This window comes from Canis lupus, chromosome 1 (genome assembly GCF_003254725.2).
Source record: "Canis lupus dingo isolate Sandy chromosome 1, ASM325472v2, whole genome shotgun sequence".
Taxonomy (NCBI): Eukaryota; Metazoa; Chordata; class Mammalia; order Carnivora; family Canidae; genus Canis; species Canis lupus.
Window position 1 is genome coordinate 92,186,957 of NC_064243.1, and position 27,673 is coordinate 92,214,629.

The 27,673-nt window shown below is 38.6% G+C and overlaps 1 protein-coding gene across 25 annotated transcripts in view; it reads left to right on the top strand.

Moving 5' to 3' along the window:
• The window catches only part of LOC118353861 (uncharacterized), a 31,576-nt gene extending 15,186 nt beyond the window's left edge, over window positions 1-16,390 (top strand). For 3 of the 25 annotated variants that reach the window (XM_049092580.1, XM_049092588.1, XM_049092582.1), the window contains 6 exons: window positions 7,560-7,670; window positions 8,750-8,822; window positions 13,316-13,431; window positions 13,883-13,951; window positions 14,937-15,032; window positions 16,197-16,390. In XM_049092580.1, coding sequence (XP_048948537.1) covers window positions 7,560-7,670; window positions 8,750-8,822; window positions 13,316-13,431; window positions 13,883-13,951; window positions 14,937-15,032; window positions 16,197-16,205 — 474 coding nt within the window. In that variant the 3' untranslated portion in view covers window positions 16,206-16,390. The other 22 variants (XR_007401472.1, XR_007401477.1, XR_007401497.1 and 19 more) reach the window with 21 other exon arrangements.
• Window positions 16,391-27,673: the final 11,283 nt, after the last annotated feature.

Consider the following 27,673-nt stretch of genomic DNA (forward strand, 5'->3'; position numbering starts at 1 on the left):
GTGAGTTTGTCAAAACCTAGAAAGGTTGTAGAAATAAAATACAAAAAAAGAAAATTAGAAATATAATTTTTTTAAAAAGCCACAAAACTCAATACTTTGCTCCTTAGAAATGTTGTTCCTTAATGTTCATAGTTTAGAATCCTTTTAATTTTATAATTCCCCACAAACTGATGTATTGGTCTTATTAATTTCTTCCACAGAGTATATAAAAAGGCTCTTGATTTCTAATTTCTGTTTGTGCTGTAGCATTTTTCCTTCATGGGTCTGGAACTTAATGAATTGTAAGTGGGTTTTTAAATGTACTTGGAAGCTATATAATTGGAGTTTTTTTTTTCTGCCTTTTCCAGTTCTGAAGCCTGCAGATGGTCACTTTTAAAGGAAGAAGAGTCCTTATCCTCCTCATCCTAACACACCTTCCTTTTCACATTAATGGGATACTAGTGTCAGACCACCCTAAACTTCCCCCCAGTGACCTCCAAAATGATTGAAAATCTCTTGCACTTCCTATTAAGAAAGTTGAAAAAAAAAAAAAAAAAAAGAAAAGAAAGTTGCATATTATTTGGGCAACTTTCTCCTGGCAATAGCATCCCAAGAGTTTACCCAACTTACCTTGAATTTGGGTTATAGAACTAGCTTTATTACAGTGTTGTTTTGAAGAAATCACTTTATTTCTCTGAGCTTCAGTGTTTGATCTATAATGATCTATAAAGGATTAGCAAGTTTTAAATTTCAAGGAATGTTCTACTCTAAAGCAGGGGAAGCAACAGGCAGAGGGAAAGGGAGAAGCAGGCTCCCCAAGAGCAGGGAGCACAATATGGCACTTGATCCCAGCACCCTGGCAGACCCCTTAACTGGCTGGGCCACCAGGCGCCTCAGTTAAAAAAAAAAAAATCAATGCAGCATATAATTTGCAATGTTTTATGCCTATGTTCACAACATGATTTTACCCTAAGTGACACTAAAACAATGCAGTAGAGAGAAGAGATGCTTTCCAATGGGTTTTGCTGTATTATTTTGGATAATAATGATAGCTAATATTTACTGGGGATTCTCCTTTTGCCATAACTGAGCTGTGTATTCATTCCTCCTCACAACAACCCTAAGAGATAGGTACTATTATATTTACTATTTTTGATTATTGAGAAAATGAGGCATGGAGAGCTTAAATAATTTTTCCTAGGTCATAATTTCTCCAGTGTTACAGAGACAGAATACACACCCTGCCAAGGACCTACATTCACCATGCTGCCCCTCCAGGATACTGATGATCGTATAAGTTGACTAAACACAAATAATTTTTTTCCCAAATAAATGAGTAGGCCCTCCTAAATTAATGATGAATCCAGATTTTTCAAAAATGCTTTAAAAGAAATGCCTATTAATATAGCAAAAGGTAAAGAATATGATTGCTGAAACATTGGTCTGATTCAATCAGTCACTCTAATGATAATAAGGTGCTCCAGGATTCCATCATACATCTCTAACCACCAGACACAAATTTTTAGAACAGAACAATTACTTGTTTGTAATAGTATATACCTCACCTGAAAACAAGAATCATCATCTTTGTAAAGCACGTCCCTTTCCATACGTTCATTTAAAAATCTGAATATTCAAGGAGCCCAGACTTCTCTGCTAATAAGCATCTCTACTTAGAGTCCCACAAATGCTTTCAACTCAAAATATCCAACATCTGACCTTATTATTTTTATCCTCAAGTTTAATTTTTTATCCTGTATTCTTTTCTTGATGAATGGCAACACCACCCTTCCAGTTGCCTGAACTAGAAATCTGGTAGTCATCTTAGATTCCTATTACTTACCTCCTATAGCCAGTGAGTCACAGAGTCCATTCAGAACATTGTTTCCTTCACCCTTTATCTCTTTATACTCTCTGTTTTTCCTTCTTCCCCACTGCCATTGTCTTAGAACAGTATCATCTCCCTGGGATTACTTGAACAGACTCTCCCAATGGATTTTCTTTTATCTGATGTAGAAGCTGCTACTGAATGATCTTTTTAAAAATATTTTATTTATTTATCTGAGAGAGAGAGAGAGAGAGAGAGAGAGAGAGAGAGCATGAGCCCAGGGAGGGGCAGAGGGACAAGCAGACTCCTGATACAGGACTTGATTTCAGGACTTTGAGATCATGACCTGAGCCAAAGTCAGAGGCTTAATTGACCAAGCCACCCAGGTGCCCCTAGAATGATCTTAAAATAGACATCTGATTATATCTTTCCTCTATGTAAACTTCTTCAGTGGTTCTTCAGAGTTTTTAGGGTATTATGCAGATTCCTAAGTGGAACACACAATGCTCATTATGATTTGGCATGGGCCTATCTCTCTAGAAAATGGGCCAGTCTTCCCCGCTGTCTGGTGGTATAGGATCAGTGACAGGCTAAGCTAGAGAGTACCCAGGAGGGTGATGGGAGTTCAGTGGTGAAGTGTATCTCAGATGTGGTTATAGTTCCTGAAGCCAGTGGGAAAATACCAAGAGCTGTGTCCTCTGGAGCACTCGATGAGGTCTGCAGGAACAATCCAAACCTGAGGGTTAGATGAAGAGCAGAAACCAAACCAACCAGTGCTGGAAGGATCTTTCCGAAGGAATTCCAGAGGTGGATCACAAATATTTGTAGCAAGCCTTTTATGTTATATTCACATGCCAACTGTGAGGACATCCATTCTATTCAAGTAGAATAGGTACAAACCATTTGTTTTTATCCAGGAATGTTACTGTTTTGTGTGCTTGTGTCTATATCCCAGGTCATGGTTTCTCCCTGAGAGGCTGTCTTCCACTGCCCTGTTCTTAAACTCCTACTACTCATTTACGAAGGCCTGTCAAGCATCACCTCTTCTGTCAATAGTAATAGCCAACATAAGTTGAGCATTTGCCATCCAGAGGCACTATGCTTTAATATATAATCTCACTTAAACCTCCTTAACAAAGGGGCTTCTATTTTCTTAATTTTTTCAGATTAAGGAACTGATGTTTAGAGGGATGATCCAATGTGCACAAGGTCATACAACAATCACATTCATTATACAGTAGGGAATTAAACCCAGCCAGTCTGACTCTAGAGTTTCAGCTTGTCAACCACCATTGGTCTTCACCAATTCCCCAGACTGATTTGTGATGCCTCTTCATGTGCATGTATATTTACACTGTCATGGCCTTACTCCTTTCTAATATCATCTTTTATTTATCTGTGTCTCATAGTGGTTGAAAAGCTCCAAAAAAATCAAGGGTCAAATACCTATGACAAAAGTAGAATTTCAATAGGCATTCGTTTAATTAATTAATCTTTACTGTCCATTAAATCACTAGAGAGCTTAATTAAGGACATGGGGTATTGAGCCAAAAAAAAATTCATGTCAACTAAATCTGGACTGTTGTGCTATTCTTTTGTCCTTTGAGGATATTTCTTTAATAAAAATCTGGAGTCAGTCATCTAGAATGAGAATATTCTCACACTTAGAATTAGATATGGATAAAATATCATTTTTCTTTGTCTTTATACTTTATGCAATTAACTATGTTTGCTTCAGGTAATCACTATCACTATCATACCACAGATTTCAAGGTAATTGCTCATATATAGTATAGTTAAGTCAGATGTTTTTCCTAACTCATTCTTATTTTGTATCCAGCTTGACCTTCGTGAACTATTATGTCTTATCCTTCTTCTAACTTTTGTGTTTTGGGGTTTCAGTGGAATCTAACGGTTGACCCCTTTGACTTTAATTCCTGAGTGACTGTATCAGACTCAGAATACCCATGGTTTGATCAAAGATGTTTTCAACTAATTGTTTCAAATTGTAAGTTTTAGGATTTTTATTTTAGCCAGAAGTAAGTACTTCTCAGGCTTCTAAGGGAAGGAAAAAATGGAGGGGGGAAAAACCTAAAAATACCTGGGAAGGATATACATTGTCCAGTTCCAACCAGGCTTGAGAAAATTAGTCATTAGTCTTATTCAGACAGGTGCCCCGAGCCCCAGAGGAATGGAGTAAGAAGCATATCTACATGCAAGAAAGCAGCTTGGAAGCACTTCCACACCCTGCCTGTTTTTCCACTGACACCTCAAGGGACAGCAAAGTGATTTTACTATGCTTAAAAATGGTCAGAAGGAGCATGAAGAAATTTTATCTCATTTGTTTCCAGATTTAATCCCACCCAGATCAGTCAGTATTTTTTTTCCTTTTTAAATATGAAGAACAGGGCATGCAGACTGACAAAATCTGCACTCACCCAAACAACTTTGCAGTGGAAAAACAAAGCAGAGAAATGGCTTAACCTTTTTGCGAGCTCATTACAGCGCTTCTATTAGAAGAAGGGAGAGGAAGACACTATAAGCTGTTCAGTCAAGGCCATAGATTTCACTAGGACACCTTGGTAGGTTCCAACGTGTGAAGGTAGGTAAACTTTTTTTACCTGCAAGAATAGAGGGCAGCCTTGGAGCTCCTGCCTTTGTCTCCAGCACTTTCCATCAGAGCAACTGCTCCATGGCCCATCGCTATCCCCCATAGCCTCCAGCACACAGGGTTAAGTCTCCAAATCTTTTCCTCATCTGCATGATATAGCCAGACACTGAGCCCTTGGAATATGTGTGCAAGATGGCTGAGGTGTAAATTGAAAGAGCCTTGGTTGAGCAAGAAATAGTCATATATTGTGTCAAAATCCTGAGATGTTATAGTTTGCCTGATGCAGCAACTAGCTTTACCCTACCTAACTAGGCTTCCCCAGAATTTCAATGGGTCTACAAACCTAGAGGAAGAGTTTTCTTAGATCTTTTCATTTTCAATTTGCTTTTCTTCAATCTTTTAAAAAGATTTATTTATTTGAGGGAGAGAGAGTATAAGTAAGAATGGGGTGGAGGGCAGAGGAAGAGAGAATCTCAGGCTGATTCCCAGCCGAGCAGGAACCCCAACATGGGGCTCCATCCCAGGACCTTGAGATTTTGACCTGAGCTGAAATCAAGTTGGCTGCTTGATTGAGCCACTCAAGTACCCCTCCTTCAATTTTTAATAACAAATTTTTTGAATTTCTCAGTCTTGACTCTGTTTCCTGATATTAAAGGAAGGACCACAGGTCAACTTTGGGCCAGACTGTTAAGGAGGAACAGTTCATGTCTGAGACTAGATTTTTGGTGGTAGCAGCATTAATTAGTGACTGACATTAGTGAAAAAACAAATCTAGACAGAGCAGGACCATGTAGTCCAGTTCTCTGTTCCAAAGGGCTCTCACTGAGTTCCTACTCTGGAACTCTAGCTTTTATTTTATGTGGGGTTTTTTTTTTTTAGGTTTTATTTTTATTTGGGAATATTGTATTTTTTCCCACCAAGATCTTATCAGATATCCCCCTATGCATATTTTAAAATATAAATGGCTACTATTATAGTAATTTTATAGTAGCAAAAAAAGTTTTCTTTTTTTAAAGATTTTATTTATTTATTTATTTGTTTATTTATTTATTTATGAGAGACACAGAGAGAGAGAGAGAGAGAGGCAGAGACATAGGAAGAGGGAGACGCAGACTTCCTGAGGGAGCCCGATGCGGGACTCAATCCCAGGACCCCAGGATCATGACCCCAACCAAAGAGAGACGCTCAACCACTGAGCCTCCCAGGTGCCCCCAAAATGTGTTTTCTTAAATGAATTTAATTTCCATTAAAATATCATTTACAATTTTATGCACATAGTTCAAAGTTAAAATCAGATGTACTACGCATTGGTGGATACAAACTGACCTTACTGCTATCTGTATGATCAGCTGCTATCAAAATTCAGCAATAAGAATCAGTGAGATAGACAAATACATTTGAGAAATGACTCTTTTTATGGTAAACAATATGAGATTGGTAAAAATAAGTGAAATGTGTAGATGAAAATCAACTTTCACACTCAAAATTATTATGGAAACATAAAGAAAGCCAGGAGAGAACACATTTCCACAAATAAATTTTCATCTTGCAAAAAAACCAAAAACAAATGAAAAACTATAGAAAAAAATCTGTCTTCAAATTAAGATGTTTCATATGTTAAGGTGGTTCCAAAATACAGTCAGTCCATCAAACCCATGTTGTTACAGGAGGAGACACATGTAGGCAGAATCACAGAAAAGTTACTTCCTTAAATATCATAACAGGAGATTCCTTTAAAAGCTCAGATTGCTTACGAATTAGAAAAAACAAGTTCCTGCCTTTCTGAAGAATTTTTGGACTTTGGGTACTGCAATCTCCCAACAGCACTAAGCACTGTCTCAAAATATTTCATTAAAATAGTGCAAACTCTTTTGTTACAGCATCTGCAGAAAGTCCCCTTTTTACCACTTCTAAAATTTACAGTTCAAACAATTAAAAAATATACAATTGATATTCTCTGAAGCATTGAAGCGGTAAGAAAGGAAGTATTTTCCAATGAATTTTACAATGCACCTGAATGGAATTAGCAGATCATTTTAAAGCTTAAATCATATTCATATGGCTTTTCAGAGGACCCTAAAAGCAGAACCAACTTAGAAATCCAGGGACATTCATATCTACACAGATTTACGGTTAAACAGTAATTGTTCCTTTGTCTTTTATAAATCACTAACAAGAATAATACTGTTAATTAATGGTGAATCATGCTCCAGTGATCTATTCATATTCTCTGGCATGTTGCTCTGGAGGTGGTAAGCAGCAAAGTGTTGATAACTGTATTGACTCAACTTGGAAGGAGATTAAGAATCTCAGTATGACAACTAACGTGTATTTTTCTTGTTATAGAAACATTTCACTCTTCTCCTCAAAATCTGCAGTGGCTTACTTGGTCTTTTAATATAGCAGGGCAGTCCGGGTGGCTCAGCGGTTTAGCGCCGCCTTCAGTCCAGGGCCTGATCCTGGAGACCCAGGATCAAGTCCCATGTTGGGCTCCCTGCATGGAGCCTGCTTCTCCTTCTGCCTGTGTCTCTGTCTCTCTCTCTCTCTCTCTCAGTCTCTCATGAATAAATAAATAAAATCTTAAAAAAAATAATATAGCAGCTCAACTCCTCTGCCTCGCCGTAAGGCCCATTGTCAATTCACACCTTACGCCCCTCATCTTTCATGCTCAGATTCATTCTCTCTCTCTCTCTCTCTCTCTCTATCCCCTCCCTACATGTGGGGTTTTTGTTTTTTTTTTTTTTTTTGGTGTGGTTTTTTTTTGCATCACTAAAGGTGTTCCATTTTTTCCTTCCATCCATGCCCACTCTGTCCTCTGAATTTGACTCAAACAGGAATTGCAGTTCTTGCATGGGAGGAAGATGCTAGCCAGAAGTAGTAGAAAGACCTTTCTTTATGTTTCACCTGGAAACCTTTTATGATGTTTGTGGAGGATGATGCTAGTTGACTTCCCCGGATCCATTCCACCTTCACCCTTAATAGCAGGATTCCAATTTGGTCCGGATGACAGTGTGCTTTTCTAAATATACTTCTCCAGGCTCCTTTGCTCTTAAGCGGACCATGTGACACAACTCCGGACAGTGAGACAGAAGTTAAGGGTTTCATGGAAAGCTGTCTTTTTTTTTTTTTTTTTAAATTAAGGAACTCCTTTCTGCTTTCATGACAACACTGAGGACAAAGATCTATGTACTAAGGATGGTGGAACAGGAAAATGAAAAACGCTTGGGCCCCCAGTGCTACCACAGAGCTGCAGTGAGTAGCCTTGTTCTACCTACCTGCCCCTCCCCAGTCTTCTGTGTGAATCAGATCAACCTCTCTCTACACCATTTGTGAGGTCTTCCTGCTATTGTAGACAAATACATTCCTGACTCACAACTCTGGGACTTTTTTCAACTGTAATAATGTATTACTTTTACAATAATAAGATAATAATTGTTTTAAATAAAAACGAGGTGTGCAAGAGCCCAAGTTCTGGATCAAGGAGGGGGCTAAGTTAGAATCCAGATTTTCTGCATACTAATCGTCTGACTTTTGACAACTTAACTATTTCCAAGTCTCAATTTCCTTACCAATTTTCTATCAATAACAAAAATAATAGTGATGATAGCATCTAGCATAGCCTACATGGGTTGTTGTAAGGCACATAGTGAGCACATGGTAAAGTATAGCTATTAATATCACTACTAGGTACCCCAACACACACTGCCCCTCCCATCCTCTGCTGTTTGTTCCTAAAACATGAATGACATACACCAAAGAGCACTGGAGGTCAAAAGAATTGGTTTCTGATCCTCTACCACCAGTTTGTGTGACTTTTGGAAATATATTATTTGTCTTGGCATTAAAGTTTGAATCTGGAATATACATGGGACAAGATTGTGGATAGGTCATTCTTGACTTTAAAATTTTATAATTATTAAAAAACCAAAGAACTGATTATCAAAAAATCAGATTATTGCTTTCTTCCAGGGGCAGGAAGATAGCTATGATCAAGGAGAGGCACATGAGGTAGAAGTGGGGACTTTGACAAGGGTGGAAATATTTATTTATCCAGTTGGTGGCTACATAGTAGTTTGCTTTATAATTATTCATCAAACTGTACTTATATGCCTTAATGTACTTTTTTGTACATATCTTATATCTCACAAGTGTTAGAAAATCAAAGTTTATGATTGTGTTTAGAGGTATACTATTTGCTCCTGCCCTATGTTACAAATATTTTGTTCTACTTGTATATTTAGGAATAAGATTTGCAATATACTTTCTTATACAGCTTCCTTATTGATAGGATGTTTCCTTTCATTGTTGCCTTGCACCTTTGTCTCCTGTAGGAAGAGAGAAGGGAGCAGATATCTCCCCAGGAAGGAGGAAGGCATAAGGTTAAGTTTCTGAAAGCCAGTAGGGGTAAGTAAGAGATAGTCCTTCAGGTTTCTGGAGATAGGACTGGAAAAGGCAGATCAGGCATAGTGGTTGTTACCTTCAAGACTGAAGCCTGGGAAAGGGGTGGTATGAATAAAAAAATATATGCTAAAGGGGGCCCCAATGGAAGTTTGTTCCATGCCTTTTTAAAATAAAAGTTAATTTTATTTTTAAAATTTTAATTAATTAATTAATTAATTTACTTACTACTTACTTATTCATGAGAGAGACAGAAAGAGAGAAAGAGAGAGGCAGAGCCCTAGGCAGAGGGAGAAGCGGGCTCCATGCAGGGAGCCGTATCTGGGACTCTATCACGGGATCACACCCTGAGCCAAAGGCAGATGCTCAACGGCTGAGCCACCCAGGCGTCCTAAAAGTTAATAGGTTTAGGGTTTTTTTTAACTATTTTTTAAAATTTATTTATTTATGATAGTCACACACACAGAGAGAGAGAGAGAGAGGCAGAGACACAGGCAGAGGGAGAAGCAGGCTCCATGCACCGGGAGCCCGACATGGGATTCGATCCCGGGTCTCCAGGATCGCGCCCTGGGCCAAAGGCAGGCGCCAAACTGCTGTGCCACCCAGGGATCCCAGTTAATAGGTTTTAAAGCAGTTTTAGGTTTATAGAAAAATGGAGTAGAAAGCACAGTTCTCATATCTTCTTACCCTACCCTACAGTTTTCCCTATTATTAACATCTTTCGTTGTTATGGTACATTTATTACAATTGATGAGCCAGTATTGGCACATATTAACTAAAGTCCATTGTGTACATTAGGGCTCACTCTTTGTGTTGAACTTGCAATAGGTTTTGACAAATGTTTAATGACTTACATCCAGCATTACCACATCATATAGAATAGTTTCACTGCCCTTAAAATCCTGCATTCTACCTTCATCTCTCCCTTTCCTTGAGTCCTTGGAAACCACTGATACTTTTTACTGTCTCCATATTCTTGCCTTTTCTAGAATGTTATATAGTTGGAATCTGATACTAGGTAGTCTTTTCAGACTGGCTTCTTTTTTTACTAATTTGTACTTAAGATTCCTCCTGTCTGGGGCACCTGGGTGGCTTGGTCGTTTGGGTCCTTTGGCTCAGGTCATGATCCCAGGTCAGGCTCCCTGCTAAGCAGGGAGCCTGCTTCCCTTCTCCCCCCCCCCCCCACCCCCCGCTCATGCTCTCTCTCACTATCTCTCTCTCTCAAATAAATAAATAAATAAAGTATTTTTTAAGAAGATTCCTCCTATTTTTTCATAGCTTGAAAGCTCCTTTTGTTATCAATAAATAATATTTCATTGTATGGGTGGACCAGTGTGTGACCCATCCACCTATAGAAGGACATCTTGTTTGCTTCTAAGTTGAGGCAATTATTAATAAAGCTGCTATAAACATTGGTGTGCAGGATTCTGTATAGGCCTAAGTTTTCAATTCATACAGGTATGTTTTATGACTTTTTGGAGAGACACAGCATCTGACATGTAGTCTTTCCTCTCCTCCCCCAACCAGTTAGGAATGGCAGATGGCATAGTCAATCTGGAGATCATCCCCAAGTTTGTACTGAAGCCAGTGTTGGTTTGGCAGGGAATTCTAAATCTCCATTTGCCTTAAGAAGGTCACATAAGTATATACCCAAGGCTCAGCTCACTGGTGCCTATCATTCCTATGAACCCTGACCCAAAAAGTTTCCAGCAGGGAAAGGGGACCTCATGCAGAAACTCTAGAGAAAGCTACCAGCAGGGATAAGGGAATACAAGGACAGCACCTTTGAAGACCCCTTATGCCTGGAGGCTATGGTGGTATGTGTCCAGCAGGTGCCTGATGCCCATCCGCTGTGCCCCATGATAGAACCAATTGCTGTACACCATCGTTCGTGGACAGGAACCAGATTGGGTGAAGACAGATGAAGCCAGCACCAAAGAAGAACAGCTCACAGATTTGATTTTATTTTTTTATAATAAATTTATTTTTTATTGGTGTTCAATTTACCAACATACAGAATAACACCCAGTGCTCATCCCGTCAAGTGCCCCCCTCAGTGCCCATCACCCATTCACCCCCACCCCCCACCCTCCTCCCCTTCCACCACCCCTAGTTCGTTTCCCAGAGTTAGGAGTCTTTATGTTCTGTCTCCCTTTCTGATATTTCCCACACATTTCTTCTCCCTTCCCTTATATTCCCTTTCACTATTATTTATATTCCCCAAATGAATGAGAACATACAATGTTTGTCCTTCTCCAGTGGACTTACTTCACTCAGCATAATACCCTCCAGTTCCATCCACGTTGAAGCAAATGGTGGGTATTTGTCTTTTCTAATGGCTGAGGAATATTCCATTGTATACATAAAAGCTCACAGGTTTTAATAGGAGGTGCCAATGTGGTACCTCATTGTCAAGTGGGACAAATGTCATCAAGGACAAAACAAAAGACAAGGCAGGCAAAATACACACCTAGGCTCCTAAAGCCTCTTAATACCATGGGGAAGGAGTTGCTTCCTTCTTGAACACATACTTCATCTTTGGAAATAGAGAGAGGAAAGAGACCTATAGGGATTTGAACTTTGCTCTAAATTAATACTCAACCTGAAATGGATCTAAGAGATTTTAATTCACATGATTTGGTATGGTCCCTTCTGTCTCTTACTACCCACCCCTAATTGGAAAGGAGGTCCTATATCTCTAAAGACAGTTAGGTCCTGAGAAGAAGATGGAGGAGGAAATGAAGGAGAAGGAGAAACTGGCAATCTAAGGGAGAGAGCTTGTTACATTTTCATTCTTTACATGGCTTACATTATATAACATTTTGCAAGGCAGTATAGCAAGATGGGAAGGTGCTCAAAGGTCTGAAGACAAGGAAGGACTTCTCATCCTGAAGGCAATGTAATCCACCAGGTAAGGACTCAGACCTTTAATTCTGTGTGTGTATGTGAATCCCAGCACCCTCGCTTATCTTTTTTTTTTAAAAAGTTTTATTTATTTGAGAGAGAGTGAGCATATGCACATGTGCAAGTGCAGATGGGGGGAGGGGCAGAGGAAGAGAATTTCAAGCTAAGTGCAGAATGGACTGGGAACTCTATCTCATCACCCATAACATCATGACCTAAGCCAAAACCAAGAGTTGGATGCTCAACCGACTGAACCACCCAGGTGCCCTACCCTCACTTATCTCGAGCAAATTGATTAACCGGCTGAGCATCAAATTACTGATCCATAAAATTAAAACAAACAAACAAACAAACCCAACTACTAATGTTTACTTCAGGGGCTGCTTTGGTGTTTAAATAAGAGATGCATTTAAATCGCCAGCATAGGACTTCGCAGCAAGTACTAGTAAGCTCTAAACTTTACACTTTGTACAAGTCATATGGGGTATTTGACCTTAAGTGTTTCATCTGTAGAATGAGGGGATTAGTGCCTCTTTCACAGAGTGGTTGTAAGGATGAAATGAGGTAACTGAATAATGAGTGAGCACATAATATATTCTTGGAACATGTTGGTTTCTTCCCCCCTCAATTTCAATAATACCTGAAATACTGCAACATTGATAATGGGTTCTTATAGCCCGTAAGGATCTATTAAGAAACTAGTTTATTTGCATTTCTTAAATTTCTAGCCTCTTTAATGAGTCAGGTTAACTTTATGAAAGAAGTAGCCATATATTTCATATGCCCTGTGTTTTCCCAGCATGTTTTTCTTTTCTGTTCTTCCCCACCCACAATCTCCCTTCACTTCCTAGGGTCCTCATGTCATCCCTACCCAGACTGACTTCCACAACAGGTTGTGGGGCCCCATAATTCTTTTACTATCGAATCCTTCCCCTCTGCTGCCCAGTGAAGCGTTAGCGGCCTGAGAAATGGATTTCTCTTGGGTACATAATTAGTGATAATGAGCTAATTAGTGTGTCATTGCTTCTTCCAAGGTGTTCCATTTTAACAGGATACTCTGGTAGATTTTGTGCTTTATCCCAAAGGATTTTTTTTTTTTTTTACAGTTCTGATGTCACTCTTGAGTGCTAATAATGAAATATTTTGAGGTTAGACACTCTTCGGGGGCCCCTCATATCACATTCAGAGCTGTCTACTGTGCCAACACATACTCTCCCCTGATTGGTATAAACACTGGTATCCTAGAGACCTGAGAATGTTAACATCCCCATTTTACAGAGTGCCAAGAGGCGGCACGGGGCACTGCAAGCATAAGCCAAATAAGGAAATTTATTAGGTGGAAGTAATTTTACTGATCTAGAGATAAAATTCTGCCCTCCAACCATTACTGGAGTATACATTTTATATTGGAAACCTAAGAACATTATAAAATCCCCTTTAAAGTAGACATTTCACAATATACATTTATTCTTACAAAAGTCAAGCTTTGTGCAATGGTTGTGTCCGCCCTAAATTTGGGATGTGAAAACATCTCAGATCTGTGGTGTTCCTACTGGGTTTTTATGCTTATCATCTTTGTTCTTTCCATGAAATAGAGGTGCCATTACCATCACCTCTTACACAGAGAAGAAGAAAACACCCTGCCCCTTTTGGCTCTCATCCAGAAAGGCAGGCTTGCTCCTCCCATCCCATCCCATCAGGCCATAAAATGGTGAGTTGCACCATCTCTTTCTGATGAATTACTAACACTGTGTTTTTAGAGGAAACTTTAAGAAGGTTAGCTCTTGCCTAGAATATTTGAAGACTCCCTTCTTAAGCATGAATTTCTTTACTTACCAATATTTGTTGAGCTTGTCTGTTTACTGGGCACTCTGCCAGAAACTGCAGTGAATACAGGGAATCATTTCTTCCCTGAATGGCTCTTAACAACTACTAGAAAGGCAAGGTGCCCACAAGGTAGCGGCAACTACCTCTGACACTAGGGGTTCGCCCACCACAGCCCGTGGCCCAAATCTGGCTCCAGGCCAGAAAGCTGAGAAAGGTTATCTGTATTTTTAAGGGATTGTCAAAAGCAAAGAAAAAATAAGGACAGAGAAGAATATGTGACAGTCTTTTTAAGTGGCCCACAGAGCCTAAGATATTTGCCATTTGGCCCTTTGCAGACAGAGTTTGCCAACCCCTGCTCTACACAGTCCTGGGTGTTACTAATAGGATACAGTCCTTCTCCAGAGGCAAGTATGAGAGAACATTCTCATGGTCCCCATGTACACACCCATTACCCAACCTCCTTTCTGATGTGTTTCCAAGGGTCACATATGTTTCTTTATATCTTGAGAGAGAATTTCAGTTTGCCCCAGCTCTGTCTCCTAGTGCAGAAGGGCATTGCAGCAAGAACAGGTATAACAACCTTGACCAGTGGTTGTGTCTAAAGCACAGAAATGAGGTGCAGGCATGCTTTTCAAGGTTTGGGGGAGAAGGTAAATGTCCAGTGTGATCCCTCTAGACCCTGAGAAGCAAGAGCCCAATGTATCGGAGCTGTTAGCCATCAACTCTCCGTTGCCAGATCAGCCACCTTCTAGGCACTGGGTTTCTGCACCCACACTCCAGCATGGACTGGGAATTCCTGCTGTCTCGCCTCCTAGTGTGATTCCCACCTCAAAAGTGGGAAGGCTTCTATTCACACCAGAGATCCTATATTCATCCAAACCTCGTTGCCTCAGAATATTGGCTTGCAGAGGGTTTTTTTTTTTTAACATTTTATTTATTTATTCATGAGAGACACACAGAAAGAGAGCGAGGCAGAGATACAGGCAGAGGGAGCAGCAGGCTCCCCACAAGGACGCCTGGGTGGCTTAGCAGTTGAGCGTCTGCCTTCGGCTCAGGGCATGATCCCAGGGGCCGGGATTGGCTTGCAAAAGGTTTTAAATTTAAATGCATTTTCAATGCTTAAAAACCAGAAGATATCACAAAGGTCTGCCTGCCAGAGCTCTAACGCACTGCGCTGATTCATGACTGCGGCAATTAAGAAACCATGGGCTTTCCAAATGCCACGCTACCACTGCGTCTTGAACTGAGAGTCTTGAGTGGTGCTACTTAGCATCTTAATGGGCCTACCTTACTTGTGTTTTGAGACCTCACTGGTCCCCATGGATGTTTGAGTTTGTAACTCCTGTTTTCCATCCTCAAGATGCAAAAGATCTACTTTGTACCCATTAGGATGGCTGCTGCCAAAAACAAAATCCCAAAAAGGAAATAACAAGTCTTGGTGAGGATGTGGATAAAATGGAACACTTGTGTGCTGCTGGAGGGAAGGTAAAGTGGTGTGGCCACTCTGGAATAGTATGGCGGTTCCCCACCTCTGGGCATGTACCCAGAAGAATTGCAAGAGGATTCCAGTGGATATTTATACAATCATATCCATAACAGATTATCCACAGTAGCCAAAAGATGGGAGCAGGCCAAATGTCCACTGACAGATGAATGGCTAAACAAAATGTGGTCTATACATACAAGGGAGTAATACTCAGCCTTCGAAAGGAAGTAATCCTGGCACATGTTCCAACATGGATGAACCTTAAAGACATATGCTGAGTGAAATAAACCAATCACAGAAAACCCCACAGATACTGTATGATCCCACTTCCATGAAGTACCCAGAGTGATCAAATTCATAGAGACAGAAGGTGGAGCGGTAGTTGCCAGGGGCTGGAGGGTGGAGGGAATGGATACATAGTTTCAGTTTTGCAAGATGAAAAAAGTTCTAGAAATGGATGGTGGTGATAGTTGTGCAAAAATATCAACATATCTAGTGCCACTGAACTTTATGCCTAAAAATGGTTAAGATGTGGTGTGTATTTTACCACAACTTTCCAAAATACAAAAGATGCTCTCAGGATTTGTATCTCTGTCCTGAAAAGCAATGGATCTGCACCTAGACTATGTCCCTTACTGGTCATATGGTACCAGGCCACACGTTCTCTCAATTTAAAAAAATCTAGTATCTACATTCACGGATTGTTTGTGAGAAATAAATGAGTATCTATTACACAGCCATCAAAAAGAATGAAATCTTGCCATTCGCAACGATACGGATGGAACTAGAGGTTATTATGCGAAGCGAAATTAAGTCCATCAGAGAAAGACAAATAGCATGTGATTTCCTTCATATGTGGAGTTTTAGCAACAAGACAAATGAACATAGGAGAAGGGAGGAAAAAATAAAGCAAGACAAAATCAGAGGGAAGCAAACCATAAGAGACTCTTAATTCTAGGGAACAAACTGAGGGTGGCTGGAGGGGAGTGGGGAGGAGGGATGAGGTCACTGGGTGACAGGCATTAAGGAGGGCACGTGATGTCATGAGCAACTGGGGTTGTATGCAACTGATGAATCGCTGCATTCTACCCCTGAAACTAATAATATTGTATATGTTAACTTAATTGAATTAAAAAAAAAGATTTTATTTATTTATTTGACAGAGAGACTGAAAGCACAAGCAGGGGATGCAGCAGAGGGAGAGGGAGAAGCAGATTCTCTGCTGAGCAGGGAGCCCAACCAGGGGCTCTATCCCAGGAACCCAGCATCATGATTTACGCTGAAGGCAGATGCTTAACTGACTGACCCACTGAGGTGCCCCCAAATTGAATTTAAATAAAGAATTTTTAAAAAAGAATTAAGTGAGTATCTGTTGTGATTTGTAAATCATCAGCCACATTCCAGGTGGGGGATAATGTCCCATGAGTGCTACCTGTCAGTGTAATATTTGCATGGAGTTGTAGTCACTTCCGACAGGAATAAAGGAGGAGGCTTTTATGAAGGACATAGCATGGGAGCGGAGTTTCAAAGAATGGGCAGAATTTGAAAAGGTGCAAATACATGAGAACATCTGGAGCAGAGGAGGAGGCGTACATAAAAGGCCTGAAGTGTACAAGTAAGTGGTGTATTTGAGCAAAGAATCAGGTTTGACAGGAGAGTAGAGTGGAAAATAAACAACAGCAAGGGGTCATATTATGGAGAGTCTTAAATGCTTGCCTAAGAAATTTGATTTTCATTCAGTAGACAATTGGAAAATACCATGGTTTTAAGAAGAAGGCTTACTGAAGCTTTGCAAGTACTACTGCAGAGGTATACAGAATATATTGAAATACAGATAGATTGGAATGAGAGAGACCAGTTAAAAGGCTACAGAAATCTTCAAGCCATGAGTTTCAGGGCTACGCTAAGATGACAGCAGAGGAAATTAAAAGAAGAAAACAGGGGCACTTGGGTGGTGCAGTTAGCTAAGCATCTGATCTGACTCCTGATTTCACCTCAGGTCATGATCTCAGGGTTTGTGAGATCAAGCCCGGTACTGGGTGTGGAGTCTGATGATGACTCTCTCTCTCTCTTCCTCTGTCCCTCACCCCCGCTCTGAACAAAGAAAAGAAAAAATTAAAAAAAAAAAAAAGAAGACGATACAAATCCTGATGTCAGACTGGTAAGAAAGTCTTTTAACTTGTTACTACCTTACAGTGATGGAAGGCTCACGGTAAGGGTGGGCCTCTTGGAGGATGTTTCCAAGAGGAGAACTAGATAACCAGTCCACACCTTGAGTCCAGGTGTTTACAGTATGCATCCTTCTGCCTCTTGGATATATTGTCATTGAAATGTTCTCCAGATACTTTGAGTTGAACTTAAAACCCACTCATTCTTTAGTTTTCTGATTCTTAAAGAAATAACATTTGTGCTTTTTTCCCCCCTCAAATGGGTAAAATATATTCTTTGTTGAACATTTGTGAAAATCATCACAGTGCAAAAAAACAAAACAAGGGGCCCTGGATGGTTTAGTCAGTTAAGCATTGAACTCTTGATTTGGGCTTAGTCAGAATCTCAAGGTCCTGGGGTCGAACCCTCCATTGGGCTCCGAGCTCAGCAGGGAGTCTGCTTAAGGATTCTCTTCCTGGGGTACCAGTGGTTGAGTGTCTGACTTTGGCTCAAGTCGTGATCTGGGGGTCCTGGGATCGAGACCCGCATTGGGCTCCCCACAGGGAGCCTGCTTCTCCCTCTGTCTATGTCTCTGCCTCTCTCTCTCTGTCTCTCATGAATAAATAAAATCTTTTTTAAAAATCAGCATTTAAAAAAAAAAGGACTCTCTTCCTCTGCTCTTCCCTTTCCTGCCCCTGTTCCCTCTCTCTCTCAAATAAATAAATCTTTAGAACAAAACATAACCAAACCAAACTTAGTCTTCATCCTACCCTCAAAATATTTTTGACAAATATATTTGGTAGATATATTTCTAGTCTTTTTATATACTTTTTTTTTTTTTTTTAAAGAGAGAGAGAGAGCCAGGAGAGGGGCAGAGGGAGAAAGAGAATTATAATCAGGCTCCATGTCTGGCAAGGAGTTGGACGTGGGGCTCTATCTCACAAACCTAAGATCATGATCTGAGCCGAAATCAAGACTTGGACTCTGAACCGACTGAGCCACCCAGGCGCCCCTACAAGATTAGCTTTTTGAGTAAAAAGAAATTAACATTGAACTCTACATACTATTTTTAAACTCTTTATTTTGGTGACCTAGCATTATTACAAAATAATACATCAAGACTGTTTTCCCCATAGCCTCATGGTTAAACATTAACCATGTAATCTAGAGTAAATCAATCTCCTAATTCTATTTTCTTCACTCTGAAATGGGTATGCTAATACTTAGCTCACTGCATTGTCATAAGGCAGTGATGCTTAAACTGTTGCATATTGGAATCGTCAGGTGAGCTTTTTAATATCTCAAACCGCAGATCACGCCCCAGAATTTTGGGGGTAGGAGCTAGACATCAATAATTTCTAAGTCTCTCCACGTATTTCCAATTTATAGCAAAGCTAAGGAATCAGATTTCAAGGTTTAAACGAGACAACATATCTAAAGCACCTCGGAGGTAGAAGGCACTCAATAAATAAGAATCTCTCTCATTTACCAAACGTCTACTGCACTAGCATTCTGTATTCATTACGTCCTTAAACTCATATCCCTGTGATGTTTCATTATCCCAACTTCACAAAGCAGGAAACCCCCGATGATTAAGGACCTCGCTCGATGCCCATAGCTCATAATTAAGGAGCTGTGATTCAAACCCAGGTCTGCCAGACTGAAGTTCCCACCTTTCCGTCACATTGCATTAGGCTACAGAACTTTTTCCCTCTTTTTTTCTTCCTTGCTTTCCAATCCTATCTGAACCAGTTTATCATAATGCTTTTCAAACTGATTCGGTTGTATATAAAGGAATATTAAATCTCTCTGCTGTGGGGTTTCTACCCATATCTTCTTTAATGTTACTAATTTCCATTTTGAGCCAAAGAAATTAAGGGTTAATTTGTGTGGCAGAAGCAGACCGTGAATGTCTATTTGATATTGTAATGTTACTTGAGTTTAAAATGTGGGTTTTAATCCCTTTACTGATAGGCCTGTTAACTATGAACAGATTAGAAGTGGTTATACACATGGATTCACTTGAGGCCCTATTCTTTTAAGTATCTTTTAAGAATGTAACATTTGCTATATGAGAATTTGTATTGGCTTAAAGCAAACTAATCACCACCACTAGAGAATTAAGCACACATGTATACACATTTTATATATGTACATAATTGTTTTGAAACAGACAAAATTCCTGGCGACGCCATGATTATAATAAGGCCCACAATCATGACTCTGCTCTAACGTCTTGTTCAAGTAGAGTTTCCATCTGTGGGTACTTAGGAATCGTGTCAATTTTTATCATATAGTAAGACACAGTCAAATTATTTCCATAACTTTGGAAGTTACTCATTCCACATTTTCCTTATTATTTATTGGCATTTGAGGCAATTTTATTGCTCTGACCAAATGTCTATGCCTTGATAGCAAAAACATTTGCTTTCTTCTCTTCTTACTGATATTTTTGGAAGAACAAATTGACAACTCTCATGAATGATTCTGAGTTAGCCGGAGAGCATCTGCTGCAGGATGGCTCTTCCCTCAATTTCACTGAGGGCCTAATTTCATCATTTTAAAAGCAAAAGTATCACCTGATCTGAGGTGACAATAAAAGGAGTCCACATTCAAAGTCTTGAGCGCTCACACCCATAAAACCTTAACACTCTAACAAGTAGCTGGTAGATGCCAGAAAGTGCTATGTATATGAATAAGTCATGTCCATAAATATGACTCCTGAATGGACCTTTCTTACATTCACTTATTTAATTTGGGTCTTGACATTTATCTTTAAAATTCTGATATCCAGGGTGGGTTCTATTTTCAAAAAGTTTAAGTTAGGGGGAGAGACCGTCACAATCATGGCATTTGATAATACTTTCCTGTTAAAATTGGTAAAAGAAGTCTTCTTCAAAGCAATTATCACCCCTTGTCATCCCTTTACTTCATTAGTAAAGACACAAGGGTTTATTTCTTCATTGTTCACAGTGTTGCTTTTCTTATTCCAATTTCTAGCATGCCTTCAATGGCCAGTTTATGCTACATGTTTACTTTATTGATTGATTTTTTTAAAAGAGTTATCTATCATTAAATATCTTTGGGAATATGTTCAAAAAATGTTAACATACTGGGCTTAATAAAATTACAACAGGCAACATAAGCCAGATTGAGAAATGTCTTGCCAAATAGTATTTCTCGGCAAGCCATTTGGAGAGACTTTAAGTAGTTGATACCTTGATCAAAAATATAATTTTTCCCTTCTCCCTTTTCTTAACACCAGTGTTCTTATATACATATTAATTCCTATATGGCTAACAGTTCTAAAGTATTCCTGGCATTTGTATGCAATCTTAAAGGAATTGAGAAGTTCTCAGGGACAGGATTTTTCTTTAGAAAACTAATTTGGAATTCTGTTAAAACCGTAGGGTTCCAAAACCAAACTAAGGAGGAGAGGGGAGAGATAATTCTCTTAGTGACAAACCCAGTATTTTCTGAGTTTTCCCTTAGGAGAAAAATACATTTGAGTGGCTGCTGACCACTCACTCAGCCATTGTGACCACCCAAAAAGAAAATCCCTGCCTGCGGTAAGTAACAGGGTGGGTATTGTTGTTGGCAGAAATACATTTGGATAGGGTGGCCAGGGAATGCCTGTGTGGTAGTAGATTTAAAAACCAAATTCTGAAGCAAGAAAAGGAGCAAACGATGTGAAATGTGGAGGGGATGGAGAACTTTCTGTGCGAGGTGGAGAGCCCATAAAAAGGACCCTGAGGAAAGAGCTCCTTTGAGGAACTGGAAGTTCCTGAATGTGTCTGAAATGAAATGGTAAAGAAAAGAGGGCCACAGGAAAGAATTACAACAGATCAGAGGGGGTCTTGTAAACATAGTAAAGAGTTCAAATTTTACTTTATTTATTGAGTAGACCTTTAAGCAGAACAGTGATATGATTTAACTTCAATTTTTAAAAGATTATCCTAGGGGCTCAACCAGTTTCTTGACTTGCCCAGCCCATGTTCTGAGGACACTTGCCAGAGAGAAGAGGTGTGGACACCTTCAGCACCATTCGTTATGTGACCCAAGACCAAGACCTACTACGTACTTCTACTTTAAGGACTATCCAAATGAGCAGTCCTGCTCCACCAAATCTGTATGCTCTGAGGACCAGCCCTTCACTCATCCTGGCCTGGCCAGCTCATGGAGCAGGCGTCTCCAGGATGGGGTATTTCATACTTAGTTTTGGGATACCATCTTCCTTTTCTTCCCTCTAGGAGACAGGAGATTTCAGGGACTTGGCCAGGCAGAGTTTCTTGACCTTGGCACTATGGACATTTTTTTTAAAAGATTTTATTTCTTTATTTATGATAGACATAGAGAGACAGAGAGGCAGAGACACAGGCAGAGGGAGAAGCAGGCTCCATGCTGGGAGCCCGACACGGGCCTTGATCCTGGGACCCCGGATCACAACCTGAGCTAAAAGCAGATGCTCAACCATGGAGCCACCCAGGTGACCCCTACTGACATACTGGACCAGGTAAGTCTTTGTTGTGGGGAGCTGTTCATCAATTGTAGAAAACTTCACAGCATTCTTGGCCTTTATCTTCTTGACACCCATAGCACACAACCCTGTCCCCCAGTTACAACATCCCAAAATGTCTCTAGATACTGCTAAATGTCCCCTGATGGACAAAATTAGTGCAGTTGAGAACTGCAGGGCTGGAAGACAACGGTATGACTGTTTGTCACAATTTACAGCTTTATACGGTTGCCTCTACACTGATAAATTCTCATTTGGGAGAGAAAAGAGGAAGCTCTCTTGGAGAATGGAAGTCTGAGATCGGGGTACGAGCCTGGTTAGATTCTGGGGAGATCTCTTTCTGATTTGCAGATAGCTCGCGTCTTGCTGTGTCCTCATGTGGTGGAAAGAGTGTGAGCTTTGGTATCTCTTCCTGTCTTCATGAGAGCCCTAGTTCTCCATCCATCACCTCATTTCAGCTTGATCACCTCTTTAAAGATCCAATCTGCATCACATAGGGAGCTAGGGCTTCCATGTGTGAATTTTGGAGTGACATAATTCCACCCACAGCAATACTTAAACAAGATTTAAGAAAAAAAAATCTCTACCTAAACCCAACAACTACATTATATACAACAAACAGTTTCAAATTAAAATCAGTAACAAGACAGGGATTTCTGCTATTATCACTATTCTTCAACATATTTTGAAGATAGATAAGGCTAGAAAAATAAAAGAACAGTTTAATATGGAGAATGGAAAGATAATACTATCTTCATTTCCAGTTGGTATGATTAATGTACTTAGAACATACAAGATATCCTGCTAAATATCTATTAGTACTAGTAAGAAGATTTATTAATGTGGCTGGCCACATACAAAATTGATAGCTTTTCTTTCTCCCAATATTATGCAATTAGAAGTTAAAATAGGAAATAATCCATTTATAAGCACTATAAAAAATGAATTACCCAAAATAAATCTAGGAAGACAGGGATTGGATCTAAATGAAGCAAATGATAACATTTTATTGAAGGACATAAAACAAGGTCTGAAATTGGAGAGACAGTCCTTCCTACATTAATACATTAAGTTTATTGCAGTTCTGATCAGAATGATAACACAGTATTTTTTCTAGCTGGTCAAAATAAGTTTAAAAATCACATAGAAAATGAATGTATAATAATTTTCCATTTTAAAAAATGACATTAAAGGTGGACTTCCTCTATCAGATATTAAAAGTACTATAAATCTACTGTAATCAAAGCACTACATGGTAACACAATAATAGACAATAGTTAATTGATATAAAATGAAATCTAAAATGAACATAGTAAATTATAATGCTGACATTTTTATTTCATAGAAAAAAAGTTTTTCTCTGTTAAATGATATCTGAAGGAATATAAAAGTCTCCTACAATGGCTAAAGATAGAAGTGTAAAAAAATTACAAGACAAAAATATCAGAAGAAAAATTAAGAGACTTTTTTTAAACCTTGGGATGGAGAGAAAGCAAGACAGTCAAGTCTAGAAAACATACCAAAAAATGGTAGATTTGGTTACATGAGATTAAGAGGTTTCTGCCCAAGGAAAATGAAGCTGTTGCCATTGTCCAGATGGGAGGAAAGAGTAGTCACATTGGTGGTGGCAGTGGGGATTGAGAAAAAAAGTTCTTACTACTATGTTAAGGTGGCAATAACAGAATTCCTAGATAGACTGGATATGGCTCTGAAAGTAGGAAAAGAGTCAAATGAGATTCAAGTTGTGTGAGATCACTCTTAAGAAAAGAAATATAAAATTACTCACAGTAAATTAGATACAAAAGTGAGTATTTCTTTAGAATGAGAAAAGAAGCCACAACAAATTACAAATTTTAAAAAGCTGCCAAATACTATAAACATTACTAAATCCAAAAAATAAAAAAGACATACTATTTTTAATCAATCAACTGCTAGGAACATTTTGGCAGTAAACTCTTTGATATTGCCTTTTCTATGATAATGCTTTTATCAGATTATTTTGTAGATAAAGAAAAGGAAAATAATTCAGTCTTTGTTGTAGTATGATTGATCAACTTTGGTCTTATTATTGAGAACTGGAATATATGAAACACCTGATGTCACATATAGCTATACTTACTATTTGGAGTACAGCTTTAACCTTGCAGTCTATATAAAAAATTCTGGGAAATTCTATTTCATGCAATTTTCATCTAAACAAAATATGGATTGTTTATAATGGAATATGTTGCATTATTGAGTATTTGTGGCAAAGGATAACTTCTGTTTTGACAAGGCAATTTTATGTATCAAATGTTCCAATATTTAGGTAAGTGGATGCTCTAATGTTTAGCTAGGTAAACACTAGATATTACATACCTGATGATTGGAAAAATTTTTTACGGCCTAACTTCTGGTTCCCCAAATTTCAAATATTATTTATCCTCTCTATAGTTTTTCCTCTCCTCCTCTTCCCATCTCAGTGAGATAGGTCATGCTCGTAATGCAAGATAACCATAGGTCCTAAACCTTAGTGACACAAAGCTGGCTAAGTCAGCATGGGCAGTGGTTAGGAACTTTCCTAAAGCTCCCCCATGTGAGAACATCTAGCAAGAACTCAACACATGTAGGAGTGTCTCTGGATCAAAGAAGGTTATCTCACTGAATCCAATCTAAATATATTCATAAAACAATTTCTTCATAGCCAGATCTCAAAAGTGCTTATGGCAGCAACATGAGGGAATGTGATAAAGAGGAAGCCAGAGAAAAAAAAAAGCATTGTAATTAATTGTAGTTAAAATAAGCTACTTTGGCAAATATACATGAATATGTGACATGTAAACACATTTAGGTCCTAGGGTCTTGGAAAAGGCTCCTACAAAAGAAGGATACTCTAACCTAAGCTTTATTCATTCTTGGTAAATTCCCTTCTACTTCACAAGAATCATATATGATTTCCAGGTTTCCAGTTGCAATAACACAAGTGAATCCCTTGTGTAAAGACATTGCCTTGTTGAAGTTTATGCCATTTACCTAGAAAATCAGGTGGTTGGGTAGCACCAGGAAGGGGAATCCTGCCACAACTGGCTGCCTGGCTCAGGAAGCTTTTCCCCATGGGTCAGAGAGTCTCTTCTCTATGCAGAGAGGCACCAAACAGCCTGGCCTAGGGAAACTTTTTCCATCCCTTTAGGTGGCACCATCCTGGACCTTTGGGAACCCCACTAGTGTAAGATAAAACAAGCAGATGAAAATAGTACAAGAGCTCTGAGAATTAAATTGTCACTAGCACCACCATAGAATAATTGGTTGCTAAAATACAACCTTTAAAGAGGACCCAGATTCTTCTAAAATAATAGCCAAAGTGTCCAGCATATAATTTTTAAAAAATCATCAGTTATTTACCAAGAACCAGGAAGATCACAACTCAGATGAAAAAGGACAATAACCAAGATACATTAAATATTGGAATTACCCAGCAAGGATTTTTTTTAAGTTAGCTCAATGTCCAGTGTGGGCTTGAACTCAGAACCCTGAGATTAAGAGTTGCGTGCTCTACTGACTGAGCAAGCCAGGTGCCCCATCCAAGAGGGATTTTAAAGTAGCCATATTAATACTTCAGTAAGCAATTACGAATTCTGTTGAAACAAGTGAAATAATTAAAAAATCACAGGAGAAAAACAGCCATTACAAAAAGAATGATGTAGAAAATACAGGACTGAAAATACCACAGTAGAAATAAAAATTTGCTTGATGGCTCAATAGTAGAGTAGAAATGGCAGAGACAGAATTAGTGAACTTGAGGACAGATCAACAGAATTTACCTAATTTGAACAGTAGAGAAAAAATAGACCAAAAAAAAAGTGAACAGAGACTCTGAGAAAATGGAGCAATAATAAACAAATGAAAATCCAGCAACTCTGTTATTGGAATCTTAGATTGGAGAGAAGACAGTGGGCTGAAGAAATAGTGGTTGAGAACTTTCCAAACTTGGTTTGAAAAAAAATAGCAAAAAAGGAGTGGGGGGAAAGCCCTTAAACTATAGAATTAAGAAACTGAGCAAACTCCAAATATGATAAATTCAAAGAACTCCATGCCAAGCCATAATATTATATTTGTGAAAACTAAAGACATGGAAAAAATCTGGAAAGCAAACAGAGAGAACTAACAGTTTAGCTACAGGGAGCATCACTCTGAATATCAGTGGATTTCTTATCTGAAACCATGGTAGCCAGAAGGATGTGCCACAACATTTTTCAAGTGCTAAAAGAAAACAGTTGTAAATATCAAATTTTACAACCGGCAAAATTATCCCTTAGGAATGAAGATGCAATAAAAACCTTGCCAGATGAAGGAAAACAAAGAATTTGTTGCTAGCACACCTACCCTTCAAGATCACTAAAGAATTTTATTCAAAAATAAAGAAAGTAATAAAAGAATCCATTTTGAGCATCAGGGATTAAAAAGAAAAACCAATGGAAAGATCAGAAATATGAATACATGCCATAGATTGTCCTTCTCCTCAAGAGTTTCGTAAGTCATATTTGATGATTAAAACAAACTGTGACCCTCTCCTATACTCAAGACAATGCTGTGCAGAAGTGAGGAAGGTAAAGGGAACTGAATGGAAGAAAGGATTCCACATTTCACTTAAAGTAATAAAATGTTGATACCAGTAAAATGTTGTATGTCATACATATATTTTATAACATCCAGAACAACCTCTATGAAAACTATACAAACAGATATACTGGGAAAAAACAGTATACATAAATCAAGATAGAAGGCTAAAAAATGTTTAGGAAGCCAGGAAAAGAGAGACAGAGGATCAGGAACCAGAGGAAATTAATAAAAGGTAGACTTAAGTTCTAATATATTAATAATTCCCTTTAAATATAAATGGTCTAAATACAAAAATTAAAAGTACATCAAAAAACACAAGCCAACTATATGGTGTTTACAAGAAACTCACTTAAAATTCAACAACATGGGCTGGAAGTGAGAGGATGGATAAACAGACCACGCAAATACTAATTTTTTAAAAAGCAGGAGTGGTTATATTACTATTAGATAAAGTAGACTTCAGAACAAGGAGTATCATTAGAGACAAAGGCACATTACATAGTGATAAGAGGATTGACCCACCAGAAAGACAAAACAATCCTAATGTGTTTTCACCAAACACCGGAGCCTCAATAACACAAGCGGCAGAAATCAATATAGCTAAAAAGTAAAATAGGCAAATTCACAATTATTGTTTGGTTTTTAAAACTCCCTGTTATCAAGCAATAGAATTAATAGACAGGTAATCAAGGACATAGAAGATCTGAAAAACATGACAACATAACCAACAAAAAATTGATACACAGAACACTACCCAATAAGAGCAGAATAGGCATTTTTTATGCATCCAGAAAACATTTACCAAGTATATCATATCTTAGGCCATAAAACAAACTTTAATATGTTTAAAATAATTGAAACCATGCAAAATAGGTTCTCTGACCATAATGAAATCAACTAATAACAGACAGACAGGAGGAAAATCTCCAAACACTTGGAAATCTAGCAACACAATTCTAAATAATGTATCAAAGAAAAGTCTCCAAGAAAGTTTTAAAATACATAGAAGTAAATGACACTGAAAATACATTATATTAAAATACATGGGATGCAGCTAAAGCAGTGCTGAGAGGGATGTTTATTGCACTAAATGCTTACATTAGAAAAGAGGAAAGGACTCAAACCAGTATTATAAATTCCTATCTCAAGAATATACCAGAAAAAGAGCAAACTAAGCCCAAAGCAAGCAAAGAAAATACAGACCAGACCATTCTCAATTCCTTCACTTCTTGTGTTACCAAGCCTATATTCCATTGTCTAGCATTATAATTATTCCTTTGCAATTGTCATTAATTACTTGCCTATCTCCTTTACTTTTGTACATAGCCAGAAAAATTTTTTTCTTCACATTTGTTCACAAGATTTCAATATAACTAG